The following is a 17,134-nucleotide window of genomic DNA, read 5'->3' as shown; positions in this document are numbered from 1 at the left end:
GATAAATATAAAATCACAGCCCAGAAACCATAAGAACATATTGACTGTGTTGTGGGTAGATATAAAATCACAGCCCAGAAACCATGCTTCTATGGGTCAATTTTAGCCTTTAGTGGGCATTGATATATTTATGTTATTTATGTAGACTTTGAAAAACATGCTGCTCTCAGTCATCGATGTTATCTTATCTTACTAGCAAGCAGAAGATAATGTTGTTATTTCCCTTGAATAATTCTGCCATAAACAGCGTTTTGACAGGGTCATTCGATTGATGCCCAGATTTCCTCTATAAATACAAAGCACAGCTCCTCGAGTAGTACCTATAAGCATTGTTCTCTATATCAACATTGAATTGTAACGCTATGAAGAATACTATTGCTTTGAAATACATAGGAATACTGCTTGTATGCCTCTTGTTTGTAAGGCCTTCTGTGGGTAGTTATTTTAGTGTATGGGCAGGTTCTGGGTGTAGTAACCAGGCTGCTACTTACAGTAACTGTGGGTGTACTAATGTAGCCAGCGATTTGCATGGAGGATATCAGTTTGTATACCAAGGACAAACTGCTGCTGCTTATAATGCTGCTAATTGTGATGGCGTAGCACATACTCGATTTACTAGCAGTGTAAGCGGCTGCACCGCTTTTGGCTGGAACAGCTTCTTCATTCAGTGCTGATAATGGTGTCTTCTGTGTCTTTCTTCGTCTCTATGGTAGGATGAGTTGTGTTAGGATTTATATCTTGTCTTTATGATTTGTATCTGAGGTAGTGTGTGAAATTAGGGTTAGAATGTATCTGGTGTGCTAGTTTGATAGTATGAATAAAGAGACGTATTCTGTGCTAAGCTGTGTCTATTAATGTATTTATATGACGATTTGTGACCTGTCTTTATGAATTGTATCAGCGCTAGTTTGTTTTATTTGGTAAGGATTCGAATCTGGTATTTATTATTGACAAGCACCATTACTGTTATATCTAGTAAGACTTTTATATAACCTTTGTGATTGAAAGCATCTCTTTGGTTAGATTTACTCAGAATTTGTATTTGCCCCTTATGATTCAGGGATAAATTTCGGGTTCAAATTGTGGAAAATTTATATCTCGCGAGGCAATTTACAACTATATATATATATATATAAATAATAAAACTTCGTCTTGAGGTCTTGTTTTGAGGAACTTATTAGATGAATCATAGATAATTGTGGAGATTAAAATAATCATCCTTTAAGAAATCTAGATAATTGCATTAAATCAATATTGGAAATTTAAAGGATTATTTAAGAAACCTAGATCATTATATTTGCCATGAATATGTGATTATAATGAGAAGCCTTGTTATTATTCAATAAACTCACAATTTTAACATATATAAGAGATCTTTAAACTATTCTTTCAATGATTCAATTGAAAATTAGGATAAAATTAAATATTTGTTTCACAAAATAATTGTCACATCTAATTTGATTGAAATTTTATTAAATTGACTTTGAGTAATATCAAGATTCATATGATAGATCAAAGTACATTTACTTGCCCATTTGGTATCACATGATTCAATGCATATTTAGAAAAAATCATTCAAATAGATAAATAAGGTAGACATTATTTTACTTTTAAAAGATTTTTCAATTGAGTATTGTTTTTTAACTAAATAACATTTTAAAATAATCTTGAACACAATGATGGAGAAACTTTCCAAGTTCAATTTGTACACCTTCAAAATTGTCAACATCAAAAAAATTGAGGTAGGGGGACTACATACTCTAGTTCAATCATATTCTCTTGTATTAGTCATGTTCTCTAACTCTTTATCAATTAAAAACTTCTTCCAATTTAGTAGCCCCAAATCCATAACTCGTTCCTTTTTTCTTTTTTCTTTTTCATTTTCTTCATCACTTGAGAAGGAAACCTCTAAGAGAAAGAATAGCACGAATGAATATGGATTAGAATTCATTTAACTTTATGAGGGAATCCAAATAAATAACGGATGAGATTGTAAATCTCTACTAAGAAACCCCTAAATTATTCTTTCTGAGGGACAATATTGATCTGAATAGACTAAAATTTAAATAAAAATCATTACTAATGCATCCAAATGACCAAAAAATATCCATGCATTATCTATTAGCTACTATGAAGAACTAAGTACTAGTCATCATCTATTATAAATAATTTATCAATATGTTGTTTGTATGTTTTATATTAAATATTTAAATATAAATGTTAAATTTTATTTAGATATAGTATTATTGAGGAATTATCTACATTCCATTATAACAAAAATAAAAATAAAAATGTGAAAAGTCCCATGTGGAGAAGGCACATGGAGCTTTAGGGTATAAATTTTTGGGGGACCATAATAGTAGTTGGATTTCTTCATGTAGCATAAATTATTAGTAACAAAGAAAATGAAAAAACCTTCCTAGAAATTTAAAATACCATGTATTTAGAGTAGAAAAATGAATAAATCTTGATCAGGATGATTTATTCATTTTTCTACTCTAAATACATCCATAGGCCAGATCTTAAGTCTATGGTTCATTTATATGATAGTGCAAAGTGACAAATCCTATTACAACCAAATGAGGGTGAGCCTTAATGGCTTTGAAAATGCATGTATCATATTCAAAGCATCTTGAACTTTGGGAAAAAACATAAGATATGTTTGAATGACTCCATAAGATCACATAAGTAATAATCAAGAATGTGAATAAGAATATGAGTTGAATGATCATCTAGTGGGAGGCATTGGTATAAAATTCATCTAGTAAAATAGAATAATTTGAGTGTGGAAACTATTTTCCATATGCATTAAAATATCTCTACCAATTTCTAATAGTGAACTACAATTGTTACTAGTGATTTACCTCTTAAACCATCTTGGAAGGTGGTAGACAACAAAAATAATCCTTTGTGAGACTTATATTTCTTAAAAGTTGTATTTGGATTTCATTTCTGGTCATCCCACCAAGGCTTGAGAGACATACCCTAATTTTATGAAGAATTTGGGGAGATATAGAATTAATAATAAATAAAAGGTATCCTCTTTTTAGGTAGATCATTTAAATTTTAACATGAAATCAGGCTAAGAAATTTCTTGTTGGATTTATGGATAAAATGGATCAAGCTTGAATTTATCACTCAAACAACTTCAAGACAACCACAAATTTTGGGGAAATAGATCATTAGGCCAATCAATATAAACTAAAGAGCTCAATCCTTTTCACAACATTGGAACATGAATAAGCCCAACTACAGTCCTTAAAGGAGAGCTACACACTTTTTTTCTATTGTTGTGTTGTAAAAGAAATAAAATAGTGAAGTGTATGTAGATGAAATAGGTTAATGTTGATAAAGTTATTATATTTAATAGTAAACAATAGATACAAAATGGAAAACGTGAACAATAAAACAAATCTAAAATTAAGACATAAAGAGGAACCTAGATCGAAAATCTAGAGTAGACTATGTATGACATGGGTGCTGAGCACCCCAGTCTAAAGGTGTCAAAGAGTTTGGAAGATGATAAAAAAATGCAATCAAAAGGTTGTTTACAACTATCTCATATAAATATATCTTTAAAAATACATGCATTCTATTAAAATTATCTTGAGCTCTGGGAAAAACTATAAGATACACGTTTGAATGACTCCATATGGCCACATAAGTAACAATCAAGATTGTGAAGAAGAGTATGAGTTAAAGGATCATCTAACGGAAGGAATTAGCATATAATTCACCTATTAAAATGGGCTATTTTGAGTATAGAAACTATTGACCATATGTATTAAAATTTATGTACGAAGTCATAATAGTGCTCTAGATTTATTACTATAGGATTAGGGAAAAAATATGCCAAACAATGGACAAAAAACCTAGAAGACCATACTTTATTTTTTATGGTTATAACTCAAACCAAATACTTCTCTCACATATTTAATAAAAAAATTAGATTTTAAAAAACACACATTAGAAATTTTTTCATTGTTTGGATTAGAGAATATTTCCATAGATCTTGAGTCTAGTGACTCTTTACTATCTCCCATCTAAAGTGAAGGGGGAAATTCATCTAGGATGTGAAATCTTGATAAAGCATAACATTTGTTGAACTTTTCATGAATTAGGTTGGAAGTTAAGTGGGTTTAACCTTAGAGGAAACTTTGTGGTTAAGCATGGTTGAGTTGGAGTAGTACTAGGATGGGTGACCTCCTTGGAGGGATAAATGTTTCACCTCTATGAGCATCACCTAGATTCAATGAGTGCTAAGTGGACCATTCATTCTTATGAGAGATGGGTTGTTGTGAACCATTTCTCATGAAACATAGCTCAATGATTTTGACTCAAAAACTACATAGTTGAATACTGATAGCAATATCATAGTTTGATTTGCCATGGAAAATATCTCCTATTTATCATTTGTAATATAGTTAAATGAGCCATTATGTTGAGGCAAATTCAACCTACATTGGGCTTAAATGGCTCTTCATGGAGGGTTCAAGAAGGTCTGGATGGAAAGAGATTCGCTAAACATAATCAATTGTTTGCTTAAAAAGATAAACCCTAGCTAGACGATTAATCATATAATGTAGGAGTTCTTTGAAATGATTGCCAAACTTGAAGAAATTCAAATCTCGCACGTTTTTAGGGTTGGAAACATGCCTACATAACATGTGGCAATTCTTTGGATTGCCAAGGATGATGAAAAATGGTGGTGGGAAGGGGAATCCTTTCCATTTCATTTATGCAAGCTGGTGTAGAAGGATGCCAAAAATATCTCTCCAATAGAGCATTAATGATGATATCTTTTCACATGTGTAAAGCCATTCTTAAAATGAAGTGGCGACAACCTTCCAGATTTTTCCTATGGGTTTGGTTTTTCACCGCCTGTTTGAAGCATGGTTTTAGTGTAAATGCTAAAAATTATAGAGGTAACAATTATATGGGGAGAGAGAAGAATATAATAGAGCCATCCTCATGTGAGCTATGGGAGAAAAAAGAAGAGGTATGGAAGGAAGTTGTGGATGGTGGTCTGGAACCATATATTAGAAAACTCCATGGCCAAAACCACAAGTTCACAAGAATGCTTGTTAAAAATTAGAACAATGGGTTGCTAAGTGTCTATGGTGTTGAATTTAGGTTAGACAAACCCTTCATAACTGAGATTACTAGGATAAGTATGGAGTGCAAAAAATTCTATAGGGAAAGGAAAAAATTAGAAGAAGCCCTCTCGATTTTCTATGACAAAAAGAGCAAGAGAAGCAAAGTGAGGAAGAACCTAGATGGAGGCTACAACTGAAAAGATATTTTGAATCTTTGGGAGGATATGGAGGTACATAACCATGGATGGTCAATTTGCTAGTATTTTTAATTATCATTTCACTATTCTAAATCACTTTAGACATAACAAAAGAATTCTGATGTCATTTTATTTATTGTCTTCTCTCGAGTAGTCTATTCATAAGCATTGTGAGAATCAGAAAAATCTGGTTTTGCATGAGGGGTTAATCCTCCTGATTATGGAGTATTCTAAGGCTCAAGAGGTTAAACCCTCCCTTGTTTTGAGAAACCGCAAACTTTAGCCAGCCAGGATGTGCAAGGTGTTTCAGATATAGATTTTGGTGAGGAGAAGGGTGGGATTGCCATGAACTAGAATGACATCCACGTATCAGATGACACTGATTATAAATCCTTGGAGGATGAGGGCCTCTTGCAAAAACCCATTCCTGGCACTACTAGTAGAAAGAAAAGATGAAATACACGTATATGGGCAGCAAAAAAGTTGACAACTCCTATTTCTCAATCCCAAAATTTGGATGCACAAAATCTTAAAAATTAGAAGACTGGGAAAAGGGAAAAGACTCAAGAAAAAGGGGAGGATGAAATTAAATTTGATATTCCCCTAACTGTGGACCCCAATGAGATTAAAAGTGATGAAATGGATGTTGATAGGCTCTTGGGTAATTCACTTTCCAACCGGGAGACATGTTTTTCACTGGGTTTTTGGTGAAATTAATTTTTTGAAATGAGGGATCGAGGACATTATAGAGTCTTTCACTGAGAATCTGACACACGATAAAATAGATAAACTCCTAAAGCTAATCCAAAAAATTATGGAAGATATCAATGTTATGAAAATAGAGCATGAGGCTAGGATTGACAAGCTCAAGAATGATATTTAAGATTTAAAGGGTTAATTCAAGGGTTTGGTGGAGATCAGTAAGGAGGCAATGTGTAACAGTGTGGAAGGACTCAAAAGAGTGAAAGATAAACTTATCATTTACAAAGCTCAACTAATCAAATTCGACCTATCCTTAGACATCAACTTGGACAAGAAGTACCAGGATGTGCAGACCTCAACGAGGCCCTCTAATAGGTTCAGGAGCAAAAAACAAGAAAGGGGATTTATCATGGAAGAACTCTAGGACATCAACAATAGGACAATTGAGAAGAATGTTGAGTTGAAGAAAGATCTCAGTTAGTTGTTTTTGGCTTGCGTTGTGTTTTTTGTTGTTAATCTCTTTGGGGTGCTTCCCTTGTTTCTATTGTTGTTTTACGGTTGTTTACACTCTGGTTTAAGTCAGTTTATTTTTTGATGGATTTGGGTTTTAGGTCCCTGTAAAACCCGTTTATCTTAATAAAAAACATAGTTAAATGAGGATTCAGATAGCATTAGATAATAATTATTGATGAAATTTAATCCCCAACCAAATCACCTTAGCAAGTACAACCTCAAGTCTAGACAAAATCAAGGAATAAGGAAAACTTTTGAAGGTCCAAAATTGAACCTACCAAAAATAGATATATCTAATTGCAATGGTATATATGTAACTTCATTGTTAACTCTTTTGGAATAATATTTTAAACTTCATAATATACCAAAGAATTAAATAGTTGATATAACCTCACTACAGTTAGAATCAAAACCTTATTACTAATACTAGTAGATAATTAGTGATAAGAAAGGGTAGGTACTAAATAGAAAAAAATAGTAATGACTTATCAACCCCCAATGAGAAACCATGAAAGATAAGATATCTCATCTAATTGATAAATTTAAAACAAATATGTTATAAATTTTAATATGATGTTGAGCATATAAGATTAACAATATAGACTTAGTACATAATATAGACTTAGGATAAAACACCTTAAAAAAACCCAAAATTCTACATCAATATAGTTAAGGGGTAAATTAAAAATTATATTTATTTATTGGAACCTTTGTAAGGTTAGGAAATATAGGCCATAAGCACCACATATCGAGAAATGGAACATTACCACTAAAATATTCATACAAGGTCAAACTATAGTATGGAGATAGACAAATGTTGCAAAATTTATTGATAAAAAATATGGCCAACTTCTTCTAACAAGATAAATTACTTGGCTCTCTCATCAGTAGGCTCTCTCATAAATTATGTGGCCAGCTTCTTCTACCATTTAGTTTCATTGGTTATACCCTTTTTAGTTGGATATTTTGATAGTGATGGCTTGGTAGTGTAGGACTAATTCTTGATGGCTTGTTGATGGTTGCATCTTCTTGGTTTGGAGATCTTGGTGTTAGTGGCATTTTATTTGTTTATATGTGTACCTAGATTATCTTGATTTAGGGGATGTTTATGACAATACCATGTATGACTCCAAATCATGGTTCCATGGGAGTTTTTGCCAATAATTTAGATTAACCATTGGATGGTGGATTAACTTCTTTAGTGTTGCAGATGTTTTGGAGGAGTTATTAGATCTTATTATTGTAGAAGGGTCATTTGTATTTGTCGGTTCACTATTTAGAGATTTTTATCTTCATGTTGATTTGATATATCAACATCCTAGGGCCATGGAGGACTCATCGAGTCTTTTTTCAAGGTGTTGTTTATGCTTTGTCACTTAACATATTTTTCTTTTTTAATATGATGTTTTCTATTATGTCATGGTCTGATCTTGTTTGTGCACATTTGAGTTTTGTTATAATACAATTATTTGATATGTTCATGTCGAGCATGTGATCTCCTAGGAGGAGATGGCTAGATCATGTTTTCATGTTTATGTTCCCAATTCCATGGTTAGATTTTGACAATGATCTTGTTTTTCTTTCTTTGTATTGAGTAGATGAAAATTTACCTTAGTACTTCATGATGATACTATGTTGTATTTCTGATTTTGGGATTGTTTCATTGGTTATAGGTTCTTGTGGATACTTGGGTATGTGCAAGATAATGAGGGGCCAAAAAGTGGTGATATTTTGACTAAAGTGCTAATTGATAGGCTGACTGAAAAAATATCTATAACTTCCAAACCGTATCACATTTTTTGAATTTGAAACATGTGTTACATTCTATGCCTCACATACTATAGGATTTAAAAAAAAAAATTCATAATGTTTTGACCAAGTTATGGTGGTCAGACATACGAGTTCTTATATTTTTTAAAAAGTTGTATTAAAAAAGTCATAATTAATTATTTATTTAAAATAACAAAAAAAAAATGTGTCACATCTAGACATGAGTCTTCTAATTATATCTAAGATCGTATAAAAAATATTATGATTCTATTGTGGTTAGGGTGGTCAGATATGTTAATGCGTGATAGTTTCGGTAAGATAAATGATTGAATGAGAGATAAATGAAGTCTCTCATTCAATCATTTATCATATTGATAACTATGATAAAAACCATCAAGCAATTAATTCATCCTTGATATCCATTCTACATTTGCATATAAACAACATATTGATAATCATACTATGTATTTTGCTCATGTTCATTGATCTAATAAATCTTGTATTTAGATGTATATCAATTAACATAAATAATGATGACACTGATTAATATATATCAAATTGCATATATTATATCAGGTTGCATATAATATATTGGGATGCATATCGGGTGGCAATATAAAGGTCACTGATAGTTGTCAGTGTGTTAGTCTACACTGATAGTTATCGGTTGTCAAGGTTAACACACCGATAACTATCGGCTGTTAGCATTGGACAATCACCGATAAACTATCGGCTGTTAGCATTGGGCAAACACCGATAGACTTTGGTTATAATCCTACTCCACACCGATTGGCATTTACGGTAAAACATGCATTTGTTAGTATAAACAAAAGGCATGATCAAGTAATGTCTTGATTAGTCATGACCGATCAAGGCATTGCTTGACTGTGCCCCATTTGTTATATACTTATAGTGAGTGGCATTCATGAGACAGGACATAGAAAATATTAAATGCTTCTCTCATCTGCCACAAGCAAGAAGATAGTTAGATATATACAATAAGGAAATAATAAATACAACAAAATTAGATAATAGAATATAACTTGCATATTGAATGTAAATTGAACATCATTTACATGGTATCAGAGCTATAGTTAAATTGAACTTGAGACTGTTGAATTTTACATAAAATTTAAATCAAGTATATATTCAGCATCACAATCCTATCAATGACTAGCGCTATCAGATTTGAAGACAAACTTGTAGGAGGTGATGACTTTTTCTCATGGAAATTCAGAATTCAAATGATACTAAAAGATAACAAAGTAGAATCTTTTGTAAATACTGAATCTAAAGAACCTGAGACTGAACCTGATCAAGAAATTTGGAGAAAAGGAAATGATAAGGCTATCAAAATAATAGTTGATGGGGTAAGGAACAATATTATGCCCATTATAAAGAAACACAAATCAACCTTCAAAATGTTCAAAGCACTTGAAGACACTTTTGAGATATTCAATGCCAGTAGAACCTTAGCTCTAAAAAGAGAGATAAATCATATAACCATGATAAAAGGAGAATTAGTCAATGCCTACTTCATGCGGATATCTACCTTAAGGGATGAACTAGAAACCCTTGGATATGAGATCCAAAGCAAAGAATTAACCCTCATTGGTTTAATTGGGTTGCCTAGTATCTGGGAAACATTCATCCAAGGCATCAATGCAAGGGATAACTTTCTAAAATTTGATAGACTAAAGGTTGACTGTCTCCAAGAGGAATCAAGGCAAAATAAGAAAGGAATCAAACAAAAGAAAATAAATGAAGATCTTCAAGTTCAAACTACGAACTCAGACAGAAAGGGCAAGAAGAAGCAATTCAGAAAGAGAAAAGGTTGTCATAGCAAGAACTCTTTCAAAAAGGACCTCTCTCAAATTTAGTGTTACAGATGTGACAAATCTGGGCACTATGTTGCCAAATGTCTAGAAAGAGATAAACAAGCCATATTTGCCAAATCAGGAAAATCAAAAATGGAAGAGGACTCTGAGAAGTATGTACTCTATTTAGTACTCACACATCAAACATCAACCAAAGTGAACTCCTAGGTGATTGATAGTGGCTCATCCAGACACATCATAGGATTCAGAGAAGTACTAGACTTCATGAGAGAGGAGAATGATGAAGAGGTAACCATCAGAGATGACTCCACACACCCTGTCAAAGGAGTTGGAAACTGCACCATCAAACTAAAGTTAGGTGTATCATTACAACTTAGAGGAGTGCTATATGTTCTAGGCATTAAGAGGAATGTTGTCTCAATATCAACACTGGAGGACAATGGATACAGAGTGACCTTCATGGACAAAAAAGTGTTGGCTTGGCCAAAGAACTCATCTATCAAGAAAGCTAATACAATTGGTCAAAGACAAGGCTACCTATATGAGCTATGCACATAGCCCAACTTAGCCCTAATTCATGAAACTACAGATGCCAATGAAATCTAGAATAGAAGACTAGGCCACCTAAATTTTAGAGCTTTATCATCAATGGGAGACCTTGTCATAGGTCTACCTAAGCTAAAGCAATATCATTTAGGGGCATGCACAGGATGTGCCCTAGGTAAAAATACTAAGGGTTCTTTTCAGAGTAGTACTAGGAAAACAAGTAAAATTTTAGAGTTAGTTCATTCTGATGTATGTGGACCTATGTCTGTAAATTCATTAGGGGGATTTTTGTATTATGTAATATTTGTTGATGACTACTCTAGGAAAACCTGGATCTACTTTCTAAAATGTAAAGAATCAGAAGAGATCCTTAATAGGTTTAAAGAATTCAAATCATTAACAGTGAACTACTCAAGAAATAAAATTAAAACCCTAAGAACTAATATTGGGGGGGAATACACATCAAGATTATTTAAAGAGTTTTGTAAAAATGGGATAGTAGAAAGGAAAAATAGGACAATCATTGAAGCTGCCAAAGCTATGATTCTTGATCAGAATTTAAATATCAATCTTTGGGTAGAAGCAACTAGCACTGTAGTATACATTCAAAATAGATGTCCTCACTCTCATCTTGAAGACAAGACCCCTGAGGAAGTCTTTACTAAATCAAAACTAGATATAAACCACCTTAGGCTTTTTGGATGCCTAGTCTATATTCATGTAGCTAAGCAGAAAAGATTAAAATTAGAGCCCTCTGGAAAAAGGGGAATCTTTGTAGGATACAGTGAAACCTCCAAAGCCTATAGAATATATATACCCAGTCAAAAGAATATTGAACTAAGTGGGGATGTGATCTTTGAAGAAAACTTAGCCTTCAAAAGAGCCCAAAGCTCTCTAGATCATGAAGTCCATATTCCCAACCCCAGCTTAGATAGAGATCCTACTCCTGAGCTTCAAAGGGAGAATCTTGAGGAAACTATGAGTGAAACTCTAAGTCCACTTAGAGAAAACCTCAAGGAAAGACCACTATGGGCCACCAAAACTGTAAAAGAAGCTCAGAAGTTTGCTGCTCCCTTAGAAACCTTTAGAGAAAGCAAAAGGCCTAACAAATTCACTAGCTATGTTACCCTTATGAATGACCTCTCTAAAGCTAAACCAAACAATGTATCAGATGCACTTCAATATCAAGTATGGAAGGATGCCATGTCTGAAGAGTATCAATCCATTATGAAAAACAATGTTTGAGAGATTGTTCCTAGGCCAACCAAGAAATCTGTGGTTTCATCTAAATGGTTGTTCAAAATCAAACATGCTGCAGATGGCAGTATTGAAAAACACAAGTCCAGATTTGTAGCTAGAGGCTTCTCACAAAGGGAGGGAATAGATTATGAAGAAACCTTTGCACCTTTTGCCAGGTATACATCAGTAAGAGATGTATTATCCATTGCAGCAGCAAAGGGATGAAAGGTGCACCAAATTGACGTTAAGATAACTTTTCTAAATGGTGAGATCTTAGAAGAAGTCTACCTAGAGCAACCTGAAGGTTTTGAAATTCATGACATAGAGTCTCATGTGTGTAGACTCAAGAAATCTCTCTATGGGCTCAAACAGGCTCCCAGGGCCTGGTATGAAAGAATAGACACCTATCTCTCAGGACTAGGCTTCTCAAAAAATGATGCAAACCCTAATCTCTACTACAAAAGAAATAAAGGGGATATGCTAATATTGATTTTATATGTTGATGACTTATTAATCACAGGAAATGATCAACTTAGAAAATAATGCAAGAATGATCTATCCAGAGAATTTGATATGAACGACTTAGGACTCCTTCATTACTTCCTAGGATTGGAAGTATGGCAGAATTTTGATGACATTATACTAAACCAAGGAAAGTACACCTTGGATATTTTGAAGAGATTCAGAATGCTAAATTGTAGACCCATGACCTCTCCTATGGAAACCAACTTACATAAACTTAAAGAAGTAGCAGCAAAGTCACAACCCACTCATTCTACTTAATACAAACAGATGATTGGGTCCTTGATGTACCTGGTAAATACAAGACCTGATATCCATTATGCAGTCAATGCTCTAAGTCAGTTTATGTGTGAACCAAAGGAGATACACCTGATTGCGGTGAAGCACATTATGAGGTACCTACAAGGTACTCTAAACCTTGGTCTTAAATACAAGAAGGTTGAGATAGACCTACATGGATTTACAGATTCAGATTGGGCTGGAAGTGTAATAGACAGGAAAAGCACTTCAAGGTGTCTCTTTAGTCTAGGTTCAGCTATGATATCTTGGATCAGCAGGAAGCAGTCTTCTGTAGCTCAAATTTTTACCGAGGCAGAATACATTAGAGCTTCTATGGCTGCCCAAGAGGCAATATGGCTTAGGAAGTTTCTTGTGGGATTGTTTGGAGAACCTATGAAACCCACTGTTATATACTGTGACAATCAGAGCTGCATAAAACTATTAGTAAACCCAGTGTTTCATGACAGATCCAAACATATTGAGATTCCATACCACTATGTGTGAGATATGGTAGATAGGAATGCAATGCAACTGGAATATGTTTGTACAGGAGATCAAACTGCAGACATTCTGACCAAACCCCTTTCCAGCGTGAAGGTTGATCACTTTAGAAAAGGCTTAGGTATGATAAAAAGGTAATTTGCTTTGTAATCTATATTTGCATACCTATAAGATGTTTAATGTGTAAACCTCTTTGTCATGTTAAGACAATTTTGGATTCTATCCTCTCGGTTCACATCTAAGAGGTGACAATCTCTTAAGATAGTGAACACTTGTATGGGGACATTATAAGGTGACGATCTTATAATGTCCAAATTAGTTATCATGTTGGATCTCTGGTATGTCATGGATGTGCCATGATTGTGTTCTGATAAAACATTTGTATAAAGTGTTAGTGCACTTATCGCAACTAGCATAAGGTGAGAAATTAATCTTTCTCATATGATTATCCTTAAGTATTGCGTGTGTAGGCAATACTGATATCACATGCTTAGGTGATATCCTGTCAATCACAAGATTGATGTGATGAACTTCAATATCACGTGTTTAGGTGATACTTCATACCAAATGATTAGGTGGTATGATTTCCCATGAATGACTTAAATGATTACTATCAATTAAATTGTGATTGTTGAATATATTGTCTACATTCATCTTACCTAGCTAAGAGGGAGTGTTAATGCATGATAGCTTCAGTAAGATAAATGATTGAATGAGAGATAAATGAAGTCTCTCATTCAATCATTTATCATATCGATAACTATGATAAAAACCATCAAGCAATCAATTCATCCTTGATAGTCATTCTACATTTGCATATAAACAACCTATTGATAATCATACTATGTATTTTGCTCATGTTCATCGATTTAATAAATCTTATATTTAGATGTATATCGATTAACATAAATAATGATGACACCGATTAATATATATCAGATTGCATATATTATATCGGGTTGCATATAATATATCGGGATGCATATCGGGTGGCAATATAAAGGTCAGCGATAGTTAGCGGTGTGTTAGTCTACACCGATAGTTATCGGTTGTCAAGGCTAACACATCGATAACTATCGACTATTAGCGTTGGACAATCACCAATAAACTATCGGCTGTTAGCATTGGGCAAACACCGATAGACTTCGGTTATAATCCTACTCCACACTGATTGGTATTTACGGTAAAACATGCATTTGTTAGTATAAACAAAAAGGCACGATCAAGTAAAGTCTTGATCGGTCATGACCAATCAAGGCATTGCTTGACCATGCCCCATTTGTTATATACCTATAGTGAGTGGAATTTGTGATTTAAATGCTCCTCTCATCTGCCACAAGCAAGAAGATAGTTAGATATATACAATAAGGAAATAATAAATACAACAAAATTAGATAATAGAATATAACTTGCATATTGAATGTAAATCAAACATCATTTACAAGATAGACACCAACTTCTTATGTTTTTACTGAAATTTAAGTACTAATAATAATTAAAGACATGCTTTATACAAATAAAGAGAAACTTAATCTAAAATTAGCTAAAAGAACTAAGGATTATCTCAACTAACTGAACTTAATCTATTATTCGCCTAATCTAATAAAAGATAGAAAGCACCTTAGTTTAGCTTATGTGTAAGTGCATTTCAATTTTGTTACTTCAGCTATATATTTTTATTAGATGAGAGTGTGTGCACCAAGATTATCTCCAAAAAAGTGGCCAAAATCTCACAAACAAAAGAACACAAATACATTATTAGGATATTGAATAAATATGCTCATGTTATGGCTTGGAAATTCCAAATCATAATACAAACATGTTTTTGAGTTTATACACTCATGTTAATTTTAGTAAAATATATCCTGTCTTTGTGTACTAATCATAACACAAACATGTTTTTCTCACTTTAAAAATAGAAAAAAAGCTACCTCTTCTACAACCCGCAACCATGATTTTTAATGCTTCATTTATACCTTATATTCTCTAAAATATTATCGTGGCTTACATATTTGATAGCTATCTCTACAATGTCATGCTAGTGAAGAGGAAAGCATTAATTTTAAGTGTAATATTACATAGAAATTTGGTTTATATTTAAAAATAAAATAAAATAAATTACGAGCTCATTTGTTTTCAATTTTAATAGCAGGTCCTATAACCCTAATCAGTAGCCAAATTTGAACTATTAAATGCCTAAAGAGAACCCTACAATACCCAACTCTCCTCCAACACTTGTGGCAAATCTTAGACACAACTAAGAGGATTTTCTAGGATATTTAGAACAAAATAAACTTTAAATTTAAAATGGCTTTTAAAATAAAATTCTTCAACATCAAATGTCCATTACTTGTCACTTGTTTCATCACTGGAAGCAATGTTGATCAATGTTGAGATGGTTATAATTCAAATAAATCAATGGAAAAGTCATAAATATTCACTTGTGTCATCATTTTTATGCAACAAAATTATCATGTGATGAAGTAAAAAAGAAAGACAAAACCAAAAAACAAATATGTACTCCTTTTACAAATCCTAGAACTAATGAACCACTTGTTGTGACATCAAGGAGATTTCAAATATGTTGGTGCAATCATGATGAGAAAAAATATTTTTTGGGATAGGTGGTGGATGGTGTTTAACCAACCTCCATATATTAATCATGATGTGCTGCTATATTTTCTAGGAAAAATATACTATGATTTTTTTTTTTCCTAAAATTCAGAATTATATTGATATCAGGGAGTTTCAAAGTAGAGGTGGAAATGCTATCCAAGATAGACCAAGACCTCATTGAGTAAAAAATTATCAACAACAAAGACCACTAGTATTAAAATTTATTCATTTGATGATTCTAATAGTCATCAAGGAAATGCTCTTACCTATGCTTGAACTATTCTAATATATGCTTTATAAGAGACAATGATGTAGAGGGTGCCACCTCACACATGTATAGTCATTGTAAGTGTAACGTAGTGGAAAATCGGTTCACTAGTTTAAACATGTAAACAAGGAATCAAATCTAATCCTACTAATTACATTGGACAACAACCAATAGACCTAAATTAAAACCCTTTGGGGAGTTAAGCACTTCAAATTGTTTGTTCTCTTTTTTCTTTGATTGATTAGTTAAGATAGATGTAAAGAACTAAGCTAAATAGTGCCAAAATTGCAATAATCAGCATAAGCAGACAAATGCAAAGATGGAAATGAACTAAGATGTATAGAACTAGAAAGTGGATCTAAAGTGGAACCTATGACAAAAATATAAGCTCAAACCGACTGGACACTATGGCTAGGAACCCTAGTCTAGACAATTGTTCAAGTGTAGAACATGAATCTAACTAAAATTAGGAGCCCCCAGATTGTCCTCTAGTCAAATTTTAGGTAAAAATACTTGGACTATAGTGCTAGGTGTTCTATTCCTCCTCTGTTGTCCTAAAATTTATCTTTTTGCCTCTATCTATATCTTTATTGTACTCTTGTACCTTTATTTTAAACTTGAAATCTATTTCTAAGCTTACAAATGCACAAAAGGAGAGAAAAATGGGGTTGAGATGTATAGCGACTTGCCTTAGTCAAACCCTAGGTTAGAATTAAACTTACAACAATTATGATTAAAGGAAAAAGAAGTATGAAGTAATATGGTGAACAAAACCAATATTGCCTCAAGCTTAATGATATTGATGATACAATGCTCTTAGGATAAGTCCTCCATGATGCAATAACAAGATAAATCATCACAAAATACATCATGAAAATATAACTAAAGACAATTTTTGTAGCTTGATGCTCCTTAAACTCAGATATATGATCTTGAAGGATAATAATTATTGTTGAATTGGAATGATAGCTTATGAAGAGATCATGAAATTAATTAGAGATGATGCCTTATATAGGGTTCTCAATTTAATTTCATGTTTAGGCCAAC

At 32.9% G+C, this 17,134-nt stretch overlaps 1 protein-coding gene across 1 annotated transcript; it reads left to right on the top strand.

Annotated features, from left to right (window-relative positions):
• The first annotated feature begins 338 nt into the window (after positions 1-338).
• LOC131067314 (antimicrobial peptide 1-like) lies at positions 339-821 on the top strand. The gene has a single exon (XM_058002275.2). It carries the CDS (start codon positions 363-365, stop codon positions 672-674), a length of 312 nt encoding a protein of 103 aa, XP_057858258.1. The 5' UTR covers positions 339-362; the 3' UTR covers positions 675-821.
• The last annotated feature ends 16,313 nt before the right edge of the window (positions 822-17,134 follow it).

The sequence above is a fragment of the Cryptomeria japonica genome, chromosome 5 (genome assembly GCF_030272615.1).
Source record: "Cryptomeria japonica chromosome 5, Sugi_1.0, whole genome shotgun sequence".
NCBI lineage: Eukaryota > Viridiplantae > Streptophyta > Pinopsida > Cupressales > Cupressaceae > Cryptomeria > Cryptomeria japonica.
The sequence above is the reverse complement of the archived record's forward strand: the minus strand, read 5'-3'. Positions and strand labels throughout refer to the sequence as shown.

What these genes read in the sequence shown, in the direction of transcription:
- LOC131067314 (XM_058002275.2), top strand. Translation starts at nt 363, where the DNA reads ATGAAGAATACTATTGCTTTGAAATACATAGGAATACTGCTTGTATGC.